Source organism: Eublepharis macularius, chromosome 1, assembly GCF_028583425.1.
Source record: "Eublepharis macularius isolate TG4126 chromosome 1, MPM_Emac_v1.0, whole genome shotgun sequence".
Lineage (NCBI taxonomy): Eukaryota > Metazoa > Chordata > Lepidosauria > Squamata > Eublepharidae > Eublepharis > Eublepharis macularius.
In genome coordinates this window covers 89996432-90011706 of record NC_072790.1, presented here as the reverse complement: position 1 = coordinate 90011706, position 15275 = coordinate 89996432, and the positions used below count along the sequence as shown (strand labels likewise).

Here is a 15275-nt window from a genome sequence, read left to right as displayed (position 1 = left end):
GGGGGGGGAGAAGTAGTACATTCACATTTGGGACTGCAACTGAAATGGGAAACTAAGAGCAGTATTTATAAATAAATATTTGGTTTGAAATATATGGTAAGGGTACAAATAATTAGTGATTTTTTTCTTCACAGATGGAAGACTATGACACGGTAGCTAGTATGATGGGAGCCAAATGCAAAAAGCTTCGTACACTGGATTTATGGAGATGTAAAAACATTACTGAAAATGGAATAGCAGAATTAGCTTCTGGCTGCCCGCTGCTGGAGGAGCTTGATCTTGGCTGGTGCCCTACGCTTCAGAGCAGCACTGGCTGCTTTGCAAAACTTGCACGTAAACTCCCAAACTTGCAAAAACTCTTTCTGACTGCCAACAGGTCTGTGTGTGACTCTGATATAGAAGAACTTGCTGCTAACTGTACTAATCTCCGTCAGCTTGATATATTGGGTAAGTAACCGCACTGAATCTTCTTTAATCAGTTTATTTTATCAATAGCAGAAGTGGAAATTATGTATCACATAAAATAAGATGTATTCATGATAGTAAATACTGGGTTCACAGCCCTCTATCCTGGTAGCAGTCATATGGAAAATAATGTCCCTGCATACTTTTCACTAGATCAAAGTATCTCAGAGTATGGCATTAAAATAGTTTAACTCCAGATATTTTGATTTCCTGGATTGTTGTTAATCATGGGACAGATTTGTCTAATTGCTTCCCCTGATGCTGCTGTTTTTCAAAAGACATTACAGGTTTTATGATAGTTTACTGAAAAACATTCAGTTGCTATTTCCAGTTTTCCAAAGGCCTAAAGAGAATTACAAAACATATTTCAGAAGTGTAAAACTTATGATCAAACTGAGTTTTTTCCCCTGGAAAGCATAGAATAAATCCTTACTTGAGTTTTTTCCTTCATAAAGAAATCAAATTGTTTTAAAATAATTACATTATTATAATTAAATCATTGCAAGGAAATAAGCAACACCTCTTGCACGGCAAAGGACAGAAATGTTCTTGTGGAACTTAGGAGAAGGTGCTCCTGTATGTTTCCATTTTATGTTTGAAACACAGGATGTCACTGTGGATAATACTAATTATAGAAAATCTTCAACATGTGTTAGAAATGCCCAAGTAAAAGTATTCATAAACATATGAGGATTTTAAAAAATGTATAAAATGATAAATATTTAACTAATAAAATTAAAAATGTGTTTGTATTTAGGCATTGATTTTTCATAGTACAAACCTAGAAAATAAATATGCCCCAGTACAGTGGGGAAAAGGTTAAGATTGCATGTTATACAAGCATTCCCATGCTGTCTCAGAACAGCCACTAGTCTTCCCATCTGTACTGGTGTCATACAAGCTCATATATACAGATGAATGGCTCTGGTCACTGAACAAGATAATGTTCTTCCATAGCATAGGCTGGCTGGAAGAAGAGCTGCTGTGGTTTTCTCTTAATAGAGCAGAAAATTCAGAAGCTGCCTTCCCTTGCATAAACTTTTTAGTATTAAGACAGTGAGATCTAGATATAAAATTCTTCTTCCTTCTACCCCCATGGAAGTACAGCCCAGTTTCGTTCTCAATGCAATAACAAAGGTTACTTCAGGAACTCAGAATTTGTTATCACAAACAGTGACCTTTTAAGCAAATATTAAAGAAAAGTTGGTATTGCCTTTTAATGCTGTTTGTAGAAAGGCAGGACTGAAATCATCTAATTAAAAATATGAATTTATTTTCAGTGATATTTATATAAGCATTTAAATCAGATTATTTTACACTTGCACTTAACAGAAATATATCCGTTACTGTGCTGGAAGTGCAAGATTTGAATTCAGTGGGACTTTAGAGACCAACAAGATTTTCATAGTATGAGCTTTTAAAAGTCAGAGCTCCCTTCTTCAGATAGAAGCTGGAAAAGTATTTTTTTTATTGAGTAGAGCAATTTACTTATGAATATATAAGGTTGCTGATCCCCCAGTGGGGGTGAGGAGTCCTCTGCTCCCAGCTTCCTTCCCCCAGCAACACTCACCTGGCTGGTGGGGGAAAAGATGGAATGGGCCTTCTGGGGCACATTCCCAGTGCAGCACAATAACGTCACTCCCAGGAGTGATGTCATTGCTCAGGCCCCGGAGCCCCAGGATTGCTCCCGGGCTTTGCACCAGGCCAATTTGGCCTGTTTGGGGGCCCAAATCAGCTTGGCATGAAGCCTGAGAGCACTCCCATGGCCTGTGTCATGATGTCACTCCCAGAAGTGATGTCATTGCTCGTGCATGTGAAGAAAATGGAGGTAAGTGCTGAGTCCCCGGGCAACCCCATGTATATAAGTTCATCTTCGTTCTTCTGTGCCTCCACACATGGGGACTGCGCAGGCGCAGGCCAGCCGCCGGAGAATTTTCTAGAGCTTCCATGGCTCCGAAGGGGCCGTTTGTCGCGCGCCTCAGCGACCGTTTTCCCGCCCAAATGGTCACGTGATCCTCCAGCGACCAACGGCCCCTTCCCTCAGTTCTCTTCTTGCCGCCGCTTGGAGAGAACGTGAGCTTCGTTGCTCTGTGCTTTGTGCTTTTTCTGACTTCTGATTGATCTTTGGCTTCTTGACTTTGGACTTCGGACCTCGACTAATCTTCGGCTTACTGATTTGGACTTTGGCTGGACTCGGTAAATACGACCCGGATTGTTTGACCTCTCTCTAGCGTGCCCCTGAAGATGGCCTCAAAGGCTCTCTTTAAGCATTGCCTACAATGCCACACGAAAATGGCCAAGACCGATGGCCATGAACTGTGCCTCTTTTGTTTGGGGGAGACCCACAATGTGTCGGCCTGTAGGATTTGCCAGGGCTTCACCAACAAGGCCCGGCAGGAGCGCAAGGCCCGACTGAACTCCTCCCTGTGGCAGAAGGTCATGTCCGGAGGCGCTCCGTTACCTTCCCCCAAGGCCGGCCCTAGCCCCTCTGCCGAACGGCAATCAAGAGCTGGCTCAGTGGCCTCCGCGAGGTCGGGGTCGAAACCGCGTCCCCCGAGTGCCTCGGCGTCGAGAGCGGCCTCTCCAGCGCAGGGACCGGTGCGGCCGCCCCGTAGCGCGTCATCCACCAGGTCGGATCCGAGACCGACATCGGAACCGAGGATCCTGGTACCGAGTCCCCGATCGGAACCGACAACCGGATCGATTCCGATGAAGTCTAAGAGGTCGAAGCCGAGGTCCCCTTCGAAGGCGAGGAGCGCGTCGGTTCCGAGGTCTTCTTCGGAACCAGCGAAGAAGAAGAAGAAGACTAAACATCATCGGTCGCCGCATCCCGTTCCTCAGGAGGAGGTCATCGTGCTTCCTCACACGCCTTCCCCTCATCTGGGCTCCCCCGAGCCAGAGGACATCTCCGTGCCGGTGCCGGATCCGATGGCCTTCGAGACGGTGCCCGCAGAGTTCTCGTCGGGGCCGGAGCCGAGCCCGCACCGTCGGAGCCGACCATCGCCTGCCCTTCGGTCGCCGAGGCTGGAACCGAGCCCGTCTCCTCATCGGAGCCGTCCGTCTCCTGTCCGTCCGTCTCCACCTGCAGTCGGTCGTGAGCGACGCCGTTCCGGGGACAGCATCCGATCTGCCCGATCCACTGCGTCCCGGCATCGTCAAGCCTCCTACCTCCCCTCGCCATACCGTTGCCAGTGGGAAGGGGCACCTGCCGGCTTCTCCATGTCGGAACCGGGGCCATCGACGTCGAGGCCGGCGTGGGCTCCCCCTCCACTCCAGGTTCCGGAATCCCAGCTCGGTTCCGATGAGGAGGAAGTGGAGAGCTTTGGCGGCTACCAGTCGGAGTCCTGGTCCGAACCGTCGCCGGCTGAGGAGCTAGTGCCATCTGCGGACTCGCCATTCGAGGACCTCCGCATCTACGCCGACCAGATGGCAAGGATGGCCCAGGCTCTCGAGATGGATATCTCTTCAGCAGTCCCCCAGACCAAGGACAAGCTCCTCAAGCGTATCTACGGGGATAATCCGGCGTCCGTTGGCTTCCCCATGCTCGAGGGTATTGAGGAGATTGTGGAGAAGGTGTGGCAGGTGCCCTGTGATCAGCCTCCAACATCCAAGCGCATCGAGCAGCTTTACAAGATCAAGCAGGGCACCTGGCCGGCGTTGGTGAAGCACCCTCCACCTTCCTCCTTGGTCACAGAGGAGTTCAACCCCCGACGATCGGGTCACTCCTCGGTGCCTGCCGATAAAGAGGGCAAGAAGCTTGATGCCATGGGCAGGCGCCAGTACATTGTAGCTTCGCTGGGTCTGAGGATTGCCAACTACCAGACCATCATGGCAGGGTACCAACTGTACCTCTGGGAGAAGTTGGCGTCCTATACCCGAGACCTCCCACCTGAGCAGAAGGCTGTGGTGTCCCTGCTGCAAACAGAGGCTGTCCGGCTGTCTAAACAGCAAATGAATGCTGGGAGCCACGCTGCTGACACTGCTGCTAGAGGGATGGCTTCGGCGGTGGTCCTCAGGCGCCACTCCTGGTTACGGTCGACGGCCCTGTCCCAAGAGGTGCGTTCCAGGGTGGAGAGCATGCCCTTTGAAGGGGACTCGCTGTTCTCCAAGTCCACCGACGAGACCCTGAAGAAGAAAAAGGAGGACAGGCAGACGGCGCGGTCCTTGGGTCTGGCTCCAGCGGACAAGCCGTCCTCCAGGTCACGGTACGCTCCCCGGTCCGGCCCTTACCACTACCAGGGCAGATACCAACAGCAGCGGCCGGGCTACCAACAGTATCCTGCCTACCAGCAGCGGTCTTACCCTCCCGCACAACAGCAGAGGAGGCGTCGGCCCTTCAAGCCTCGTCCGGCACAACAACCGGCCCAGCAGAAAGATCAGCAGGGCGCCGGGAGGCAGTACTGACGGGTCACGCCAGCCGTATCCCCAAACTTTTCGGACAGACTGAGTCCACTCCTCTCTGAGTGGGAGTCAATAACATCTGACTCATGGGTCTTAACTATTGTTGAACTGGGATACGGGCTGGAGTTCGTTGAGCTGCCTAGATGCAGTTCACCCCTGACAGCTGTCAATAACACTATGGCCGAGCTGGATGTGGAGATCGTGTCGCTCTTGGCCAAGGGTGCTGTGGAAGAATTGCCCTATGAGGACTCTGTAAAGGGATTCTTCTCTAGGTTCTTCTTGGTCCCCAAGAAGGATGGGGGCTTACGTCCCATTTTAGATCTGAGGGGCCTTAATGCCTTCCTCAAGGTGACCAAATTCAAAATGGTTATGTTGGCGGCTGTGATCGCCTTGCTGAAACAGGGAGATTGGTTTGCGGTTCTTGACTTAAAGGACGCGTACTTTCACGTGGGGATACGGAAGGAGCACAGGAAATACCTGAGCTTTGTTTACCGGCAAAGGGTTTTCCGGTATACGGTGCTCCCCTTTGGCCTGTCCACTGCCCCACGAGTGTTCACTAAATGTGTGGCCCCTGTGGTTTCCTTCCTGCGGGAAGAAGGCTGTACCATCTTTCCGTACCTCGATGACTGGCTCATCGTGGCTGAATCGGAGTCTAGGCTGGTGCAGGACATTGGCTTGGTACTTAGCACTTGCCAACGCCTGGGGCTCCTGGTGAACTTTGAGAAGTCCAAACTGGTGCCCAGCTGCAACGTGTCCTACATTGGTGCACTGTTAGACTCTGTGGAGGGTAAGGCTCTACTCCCCTTGGAGAGGGCTCGGTCCCTAAGGGGTCTAGTGTCCATGTTTAAACGGAACCGATTTCAGTCGGTGCGCACTATCCAGTGCTTACTAGGGCATTTGGCAGCGGCCACCTCTGTGGTGCCTTTTGCTAGGCTGCGTATGTGCCCGCTCCAGAACTGGTTTGTGCGGAGGTATGATGCTCTGCTGCACCCTCCATCCCTCAAGTTCTCTATCCCGAGGGTCATCCTCTCCTCCTTGGACTGGTGGATGTCTGATGACAACTTGTTTAAAGGGACCCTTTTTGGGTATCAGCACCATGACATCACGGTTACCACTGATGCCTCTCTGTTGGGATGGGGGGCTTACTGTGGTGATGTGTCTGTGCAGGATGTCTGGTCTGAAAGGGAAAAGACCCTCCATATTAATGTGCTTGAACTAAGGGCCATTCGTTTTGCACTTGTGTCTCTTACAGCACTGCTGAGAAATCGTCAGGTCTTGGTGCAGACGGACAACACGACTGCCATGTACTACGTGAATCAGCAGGGGGGCACAGTGTCCATGGCCCTGTGCCGGGAAGCCACGCTCACTTGGCAGTGGGCTATCAGGAACGGCGTGTCGCTCCGTGCTATTCACGTGGCTGGGTCAGACAATGCCCGGGCAGATGCCCTCAGCAGGGTCCCATTGCTGGATCACGAGTGGGAACTGAACGTAGAGTGCGTTGGGCCGATCTTCCAGATGTGGGGTCATCCAGTGATAGACGTGTTCGCCACTGCGGCGACCACCAAGGCCCACACGTTCTATTCCAGGGCAGGGAGCAACCCCCTCTCTATTGGGGATGCCTTCCAGTTTACGTGGACGCAGGGCTTGCACTACATGTTTCCTCCATTTCCCTTGATTCCCAGGGTCCTGTGCAAGATAGAGGAGGACGGGACGGATTGCATCCTGGTGGCCCCCTTCTGGCCCCGGCAAGTTTGGTTCCCGAAGCTCCTGCGGATGTCCCAACGGACATATGTGAGTCTGCCCCCTCGGCAAGACCTTCTCCTAAACGGGAGCCTAGTCCACCACGATCCCAGGAAGCTGCACCTAACGGCTTGGCGGATCGTTCCTCCCCTGTAGGCTTTACTGACGAGGTACAGAGGGTCCTCCTGAATGCCCGTCGACCTTCCACTAGGCGCGCTTATGCGGCCAAGTGGCGCAGGTTTGAGCTTTGGGCACTTGCTAAAGGAGTGGTGCCTGACAGCAGTCCCTTGGGGGTTGTATTCGAGTATTTGTGCCACTTGCGTGGCCTGGGCTTGAAGGTGTCCTCCCTCAAGGTCCACCTGGCAGCGATATCAGCTGCTCACGCCTGAGTTGAGGGTGCTACGGTGTTTTCTCACCCACAATCCCGCCAGTTCCTTAAGGGCATGTACAATCTTTACCCACCTGTGTCGGCACCAGTGCCTCAGTGGTCGCTGTCCTTGGTGCTCTCACGTCTCATGTTACCTCCGTTTGAACCTATGGCTACATGCCCCTTGGATATGCTATCCTACAAGGTAGCATTCTTGGTGGCCGTCACATCGGCCAGAAGGGTCAGCGAGCTGTCTGCATTGCGGTCTGACCCTCCCTTCCTTGTGTTTCATCCCAACAAGGTGACCCTGCGTCCCTGCCTCGGGTTCCTGCCCAAGGTGGTGTCCGCCTTCCACCTCTCGCAGGATATCTCACTGCCTGCATTCTTTCCTCAACCTTCCTCTAAGGGCGAAAAGGCCCTTCATTCCCTAGACTTGAAGAGGGCCCTAGCCTATTACCTGGATAGGACGAAGGGATTCCGCTCCAGTCCTCACCTGTTTGTATGTTTTGGGGCCAAGGACAAGAGTAACAGGGCTTCCTCACAGACCCTGTCCAGGTGGATAGTGACGGCCATTAACAAGGCCTATTCCCTGGCAGGGGTGGCTTGCCCGCTTCGTGTCAGGGCCCACTCCACGCGGTCCCAAGCATCCTCTTCGGCACTCCTCAGAGGTGTGCCCCTGGTTAACATTTGTAAAGCAGCCACATGGTCCTCTGCGGACACTTTTGTCAGGCATTACGCCATTGATGTCAATGCGGAGCAGGATGTATCTGTGGCTAGGGCTGTCCTACACTCCCTTTTTTCCTGAGGGAGTTTTGGGATGACTTTCTTGGCGTACCTGCTGGGTACCCTTGAGTGAAAGAGTGTATATATGTACCTTGGGGTGTATATATGTAAATATTGAGTATTTATGTGTCCTTACACAGTTTTTTACATGGATGCGTATATGCATAACTATTTGTTGTTGCTCTTGTTTGTTCAATAAAATTGTGTTGGACTTCACCCCGCCTTCCTTATTGTGTGAAGCTTGGTACACTCCCATGTGTGGAGGCACAGAAGAACGAAGATGAAAACAGGGTTAACATACCTGTAACTTATGTTCATCGAGTTCTTCTGTGCTGACACACAACCCTCCCTCCTACCCCGCTGTGAACTCCAATGCACAATACTGTGATGGCTGTAACGGACATTGGTGTTTTTAAGGTGTTATGACTGAAGTGTGTTGGTCAAGCGGCGGCAAGGGAGAACTGAGGGAAGGGGCCGTTGGTCGCTGGAGGATCACGTGACCGTTTGGGCGGGAAAACGGTCGCTGAGGCGCGCGACAAACGGCCCCTTCGGAGCCATGGAAGCTCTAGAAAATTCTCCGGCGGCTGGCCTGCGCCTGCGCAGTCCCCATGTGTGTCAGCACAGAAGAACTCGATGAACATAAGTTACAGGTATGTTAACCCTGTTTTTTGAGCTGTGAGTGTTCATATTTATTTGATCCAAAGATATTGACTAGATTTAAGATTTGCACTTTGTGCTACAGTAGTGAAGTTAAGCAACAAAATTCTTTGTTGTATTAATATAATAACCACAAGCCTTTCTCTCCTGAATTTCTTTATTTTATTTAAAACACTTTTATAGTGACTGATAACAAGGTTCTCAAAGAGCTTATGATAATAAAATATGATAATAAAGCATGATCAATATTAAATTAACCACTCAGTACAAGTTAAAACTGTGGCAGAATCAACAATGCTAAAACCAAAACAAGAAGAAGGAGAAAGAAAAGTAACTGTCAATTACCTCTTACCAAAGGGCTAGGAAAACAAGTACTTTTTACCTGGCACTAGACATGGGCACAAACCGGGGGGGGAAATGAACCGCGTGGTTCGTGGTTCATTCAGTTTCTTTCTTTTTTTTTTTTAGAAAATTTTTATTAGGTGAGAATATTAATATACAACTTTCAAATAACATCTCATTATCCTTTCCCCCACCCTTTCCCTCCCCCCTTTTCCAAGACTTCCAACAGCTTTCCAACCCTATAGCCTAATCTATTCCCAATCTGTCCCCTTTTTCTGTAACTCCTTATCTCATGTTTACTTACTCTTTTATTCAACTAAGCCCTATCTATTAACTTCAAAAATATTGTTATAAACTTAAAATCTATTATCTATTACTTTATATTAGCTCCACATATATTTAAATTAAAACTAACTAACAGTCGGATAAAATATCTACTTTAGTAATCTTAACAATATCTATTAACTCTAAGTCCACTTACATTTGGGCTAACAATTAGCTAATACTTCACTTCATATGGTAAAGACTCTATCTCTTCTAATAACAAATCCATTCTAATAATTTTCAAATTGCCATAATTCCCCCTTTACGTCCCACTTCTTTTCTAAATATGTTTTCAATCTTCCCCAGTCTGTAAAAAATTCCGCTGGATTCTGATCTCTCAGCTTCCTTGTCATTTTATCCATTTCCGCCATGTACAGCAATTTATGCATCCAATCTTCAATGGTTGGTATTTCTTGCACCTTCCATTTTTGCGCATATAAAAGTCTTGCTGCCGTCGTCATATAAAATAGTAATGTTCGGTATTGAGTAGGAACATCTTCCATGCTTAAGTTCAATAGCAATAGTTCTGGGTTCTTCTTTATTTGAATCTGCAATATCTCATTTATTACTTCTATAATATCTCCCCAGAACTGTCTGGCTATTTCACATGTCCACCACATATGATACAATGATCCTTCATGCTTTATACATTTCCAGCAATGGTTCATTCAGTTTCATGGAACACGAACCACAAACTTTGCCGAACTTGAGCCGGTTCGCAAACCAGTACAAGGGAGCCCAGAACGGGTCCCTTCATGCTCAGAGAGCCCAAACTTGCAGGCAGTTTTCAGCAGGCTCTCCTCCAGCCACCCTCCAAGTTTGGTGAAGATTGCAATATGGATCTCCGAGTTATAGAGCCCCAAAGCTGGTGCCCCCAGGAAAGTCCCATTCAATAGAATTGGAGCCATCAATGCCAGCACTGGCTGTAGAGGTGGTCAAAATAAAAGCAAAGGGCACTGAAGGGGTATGCAGACAGGCCTGGCTCGTCCATTGAGGTGGTGCTGGCAGCCGCCTCGAGTGCTGAACTCCGAAGTAGGTGCCATGCTGGCCCCCAACAACCAGCGTTCCCTGTGCGCTTCCGTGCACTCATGCAGGAATTCTCCTCTTTTGGCGCAGGGCATTTCTTCTGGAGCACAGAAGGGCAGCCCTGCCTTCCCGCTCAGCCAGCGCCTGAGGAGAGGAGGAAGACGATAGAAGGCGGTGCCTGCCTGCCTCTCCAGCTCTCCCACTAGACATGAGGGCAGTGAACTGCCCAAAATGGAGCTTCAAGTTCAGCCCCATCAGCGGGGACATTTCTCTCTCTGCCCCTTTCCCCCTCCTCCTTCCCTCCCTCCCTCCCTCCCTCTCTCTCTCTCTCTCTCTCTCTCTCAATTTAAGCCTTGGGCAAAGCTTCCACGCTGGAGTAAGCAAAAGACACTCTAGTTGGCTGGTGAGCAGTGAGCTCCCGCCTCACCTTTTCTCCCCCTTGCTCCTTACTTTCTTTCTTGCTCCCCCCCCCCACCATGTACTAAAAGGAATGACAGGAGGATTGCCCATTGGAAATAATAGGAGAGGCTTGAAGGCCCATTGGAGATAATGGGAGCCAGGGATGCCAATTTACTTGCCTGGGCTCTATTGAAATGCATCACAACACAAAGAAATTGCAGAATAGATTACAGATAGAATACTCTGGGAGTGGAATGACAGCCCCCAGAGTGCAATGACGGTCCTTAGCTATAGAGTTTGTGCTCTGGGACCAGAAGGACAGATTTCAGAGTGGAATGACAGTCCTTGGAATAGGCTCAGTGCTCTGGGACTGGAAGGACAGCCCCAGAGTGCAGTGCAATGACTGCCCCTGGGAGTAGAAGAAGCGTTCTGGGACTGGAATGACAGGCACCAGACTGGAATGACAGACCCTGGGAGGAGCAGAAGTGTTCTGGGACTGGAATGACAACTCCCAGAGTGCAGTGACAGCCCCTCGGAGCAGAATCTGTGATCTGGGAAGGAATGACAGGTTGCACAGTGGAATGACAGCCCCTGATAGTGGTAGAAGCATTCTTGGAATTACAGGCACCACAATGGAATGTCAGCCCCTGGGAGTAGCAGAAGTGTTCTTGGACTGGAATGACAGCCCCAGAGTGGAATGACAGCCCCTAGGAACAGAACATGTGCTCAGGGACTGGAATGACAGGTCGAAGAGTAGAACTGCTCCTGGGAATAGAGTCAGGGCTCTGGGACTGGAATGACACCACCTGTCATTCCACACCCACTGCCATTCCAGTCACAGACCACTGATTCTTCTCCTAGGGACTGTCATTCCACTCTGGGGCCTGTGTTGATGGTTCAAGATTTTGTCTGTAGCAGTAGAAAAATCAAGAGTCCAGTAGCACCTATAAGATTAGCAAAATTTGTGGTAGGGTGTGAGCTTTCATGAGCCACAGTGCACTTCTTCACTACTGGACCTTGCTCTTTTTTTGTGTTGTAATGCATTTCAGTGGAGCCCATGCAAGTAAATTGGCATTCCTGGCTCCCATTTTCTCTAATGGGCCTTCAAGCCTCTCCCATTATTTCCGAATGGGTAATCCTGTCATTCCTTTTAGTACATCCCTTTCCCAATTGCCATCGGGCATCAATTCTACTTCTCACCTTTCCTCAAACTTTTTTTGGGGGGGGGACTGCTTTTGGTGGAAAGAATGGCTGGTTGTGTGTGTACCGCCTCAGAGGAAGGAGGAAGTGAGGTGAGACATACACCCTTTCAGTCCCTGTGTGACAGGTAGGAGCAAATCACTGTTGTTTGGTTTAAAGTTGTTTTAAATTCTATTATTTTCCTTCCTGTCTCCCTTCTGTTCTCCCTCCCCCTTCCAATTTTTCGATCTCAGTGCTGCTCCCCCTTCACTCCAGCAGAACAGTGCCCTGCACTGCGCCCCCTCTTTATCACCTCCCTTCTCTCATCCCCTAGTTTCCATATATCACCCCACCTTCTCCCTCTCGCCCAATAGTTTATTTCAGTATTTATACACCACATGCTTAGCTGTCAGCTGCCGTTCACTTCAACCGGGGGTGGGGGGGAAATGAGCATGGAGAATATTTCCTGAAAGGGATCTCTGACAAAGGTGATCAAGCGGGCCCTGTCAGAGAAACCCTCCTTCTACTGCCAAGAGTCTCTGGGTTCAGAGCAACACAGGAGCACTCTGGTTGGCAGAAAGACCTGCCTAACATGGTTTGGGAGATTGGTGTTACCATCGCTGCTGAAGGCTCCATCTCCTCAGTTGCCTTAGAGATTCTACCCCCCCCCCTTTTCCTGACTGGATGGACCAGAATGGGAGCTCTCTAGTTGGCAGGGACAGCTGCCAATCAAGCGTGGAGGCCTCAGATTGGGGGCCACCAAAAGACTGCCACTGTTGCCTGGGCGATGGATCGAATGACGCCAAAGTGTCTGGCTTCCTAAACCAGCAATGGAACGGTAGGGAAAAGTCATTTATTTCATAAAAATATGGTCCCACAGAACGCTGTTTCTTTAACTTTGAACCAGCCATTCCGTCTGACTTTCAAATGCTTATACCCTGAAAATCTTGTTGGTCTGTAAGTTTCCACCCAACTGATATCCTGCTGTTTTAAAGATATATCTCTCATTTTTCAAATTTATTTATTTTTAAAATATATTTATTTATTTAAAAATTATTTTAAAAAATTATTTTAAAAAATTTAAATAAATTTGTATTTGATGTTTGAATGAATTAATGCCCTCTCCCGTAAGATTCGGGCTGTGATTCAATGTGCAGAGCTTCTCAGTGTTCGGTGTGTGTGTGAAGGAAAGAGCTCACAGGTTGTGACTTGATGCCTGAGGAGCAGCATGATATGGAAGAGACCGTAATAAATAATCCTGCACTGGGCAGGGGGTTGGACTAGATGGTCTGTATGACCCCTTCCAACTCTATGATTCTATGAAATGCTAAGTTGTGCTGACTTTTTGAGCTAAATCTCTACTTTTAAAAATATGAAATCTCTTCCAAGATAGGCAGTATTAGAAAACTGGTCCTGTCTAGTTGTCCTGGCATTAATGAGCGTAAGACCAGTGAATGAGGTTATAGCAAAATGTTTTTGCTTTTTCTATTACATTAATATACATTCCAGAAGAAGAAAGGAGCCCATTCTAGTAGAGAATAGATTTGAAGGGCACACACAGTCATGCATGTGAGTCTGCAACTTGGTCACCTTATTAAAGATTACAAAGTAAATATTTGTCCCTCTTGGATGTTGATTAGAAGTGCAGATGCCTATGACTTCTGATTTTTTTTTATTCTTTCTTGTTAATCTTGAGATGCCAAGTTTGATTAAAATATGGAAATGGATAATATGTAAAAGTAGAATAGTTTTTGTTCCCTGCCTTTAGGGTACCATATGCAGTGCCTTTAGGGTACCATATGCATATTATGTGATCACATAAATTGCAGCATGTGTGTGGATTATACTTAAATAAGGGCATAAAGCATGCTCCAGAAAAATAAACTTCCATTTGATATTTTGACTGCAGCCAGGCAGCATAAAGTACAGCTTAGAAGAGTGTGGTGGGTTTAGCCATCTGTATACATTCTATATCAGTTGTTATCTCAAACCGTTGAATTAAAATCAGTAATTCTAAGTGAGTTATCACAAATTTAAAAGCTCTGTATTTTCAAGTATGTAAAAACACTTGGGTTTGAAAGAAGAATAACAACACATTCTTTCTTTGTACAAGAATATTAAACTGTCTTAGATGTTATAAACCCCAAACACCTCCCACAGTTTTCGGGAATGCCAAAAGCGCCAACTGTACTCTTCATGGCTGTCAAGATCATCAGCTTTCCCTGACAGTTTCAAAATGCAGTTACTTAGTTTCAGAACAGAAATAAGCCACATATTAAAAACATAGTCCAAAGAATCATTCATATTCCTGAATTTCTAAGAGTTTCCTTTTCAGAAGCAGCTCATGGAAAATACCCAAACGCTCCTTAAACTATGGCTGTTGTGGGTTTTCCGGGCTGTATTGCCGTGGTCTTGGCATTGTAGTTCCTGACGTTTCGCCAGCAGCTGTGGCTGGCATCTTCAGAGGTGACACTGAGAGATCTCTGTCTTTTGGTGCTACACCTCTGAAGATGCCAGCCACAGCTGCTGGCGAAACGTCAGGAACTACAATGCCAAGACCACGGCAATACAGCCCGGAAAACCCACAACAGCCATCGTTCTCCGGCCGTGAAAGCCTTCGACAATGCTCCTTAAACTCTTCCACATTTAAGGTGTTTATTACCTCAGAAGCTGCGAGAGCCAGGAATCTTTTAGGGAGATTCCTGACACAATTGTTCTTAACTTCTTTAAGCACTGTTAGGATTGAGAAATGGACAAGCTTGTACAGTAAATAAATCATTGCCATATTTTAATTAATAAATAACTTGAACAAGTTATTTCCTTCCACACATTTGCGTATATGCTGAAATTTGTTGTCAGGTCTGTTGTCCCAGTCTGTTTCTTGGTTCAGTTCAGGCTTTGGGTCTGATAGAAGCCAGTAAAATCATCATGACTGCAGTTTCAGAGCTGGGATTGAACTACATAGGTGCAATGATGTTGTAGTTTCAAGGTTTTGGACCTACATTACATCATTCTAGCAAAGGACCTTGGGTGAGATTACATGTCCTTGATTGGCTAATTAGGATCATGCCAATTACTACAGTTTTGTATAAAACAAGGGCCCTCATTTTAGCCCCTGCCCCCAGGATCCTTACTGCTTTTGGACTTAGTATGGTTGCTGAACATAAGAGAAACCATGTTAGATCAGGCCAATGGCCCATCCAGTCCAACACTCTGTGTCACACAGTGGCCCAAAACCAGGTGTCCTCAGGAGGTCTGCCAGTGGGGAAGGGACACTAGAAGCCCTCCCACTGATTGCCCCCCCCCCAACACCAAGAATACAGAGCATCACTGCCCTAGACAGAGAGTTCCAGCTATACCTTGTGGCTAATAGCCACTGATGGACCTCTGCTCCATATGTTTATCCAATCCCCTCTTGAAGCTGTCTATGCTTGAAGCTGCCACCACCTCCTGAGGCAGTGAATTCCATGTGTTAATCACCCTTTGGATGAAGAAGTACTTCCTTTTATCCGTTCTAACCTGACTGCTCAGCAGTTTCAATGAGTTCTTGTTCACGAGTTCTTGTATTGTGAGAAAGGGAGAAAAATACTTC

General features: G+C 47.9%; 1 protein-coding gene across 3 annotated transcripts in view; it reads left to right on the top strand.

Annotated features, from left to right (window-relative positions):
* The window catches only part of FBXL4 (F-box and leucine rich repeat protein 4), an 82367-nt gene that overhangs the window by 52948 nt on the left and 14144 nt on the right, over positions 1-15275 (top strand). For all 3 annotated transcript variants that reach the window (XR_008598123.1, XM_054996588.1, XM_054996595.1), the window contains one exon: positions 135-447. Coding sequence is in view for 2 of the 3 variants with exons in the window: in XM_054996588.1 (XP_054852563.1) it covers positions 135-447 (313 nt within the window). In the remaining variant the exon portion in view is untranslated. The remainder of the gene's footprint in view (positions 1-134; positions 448-15275) is intronic.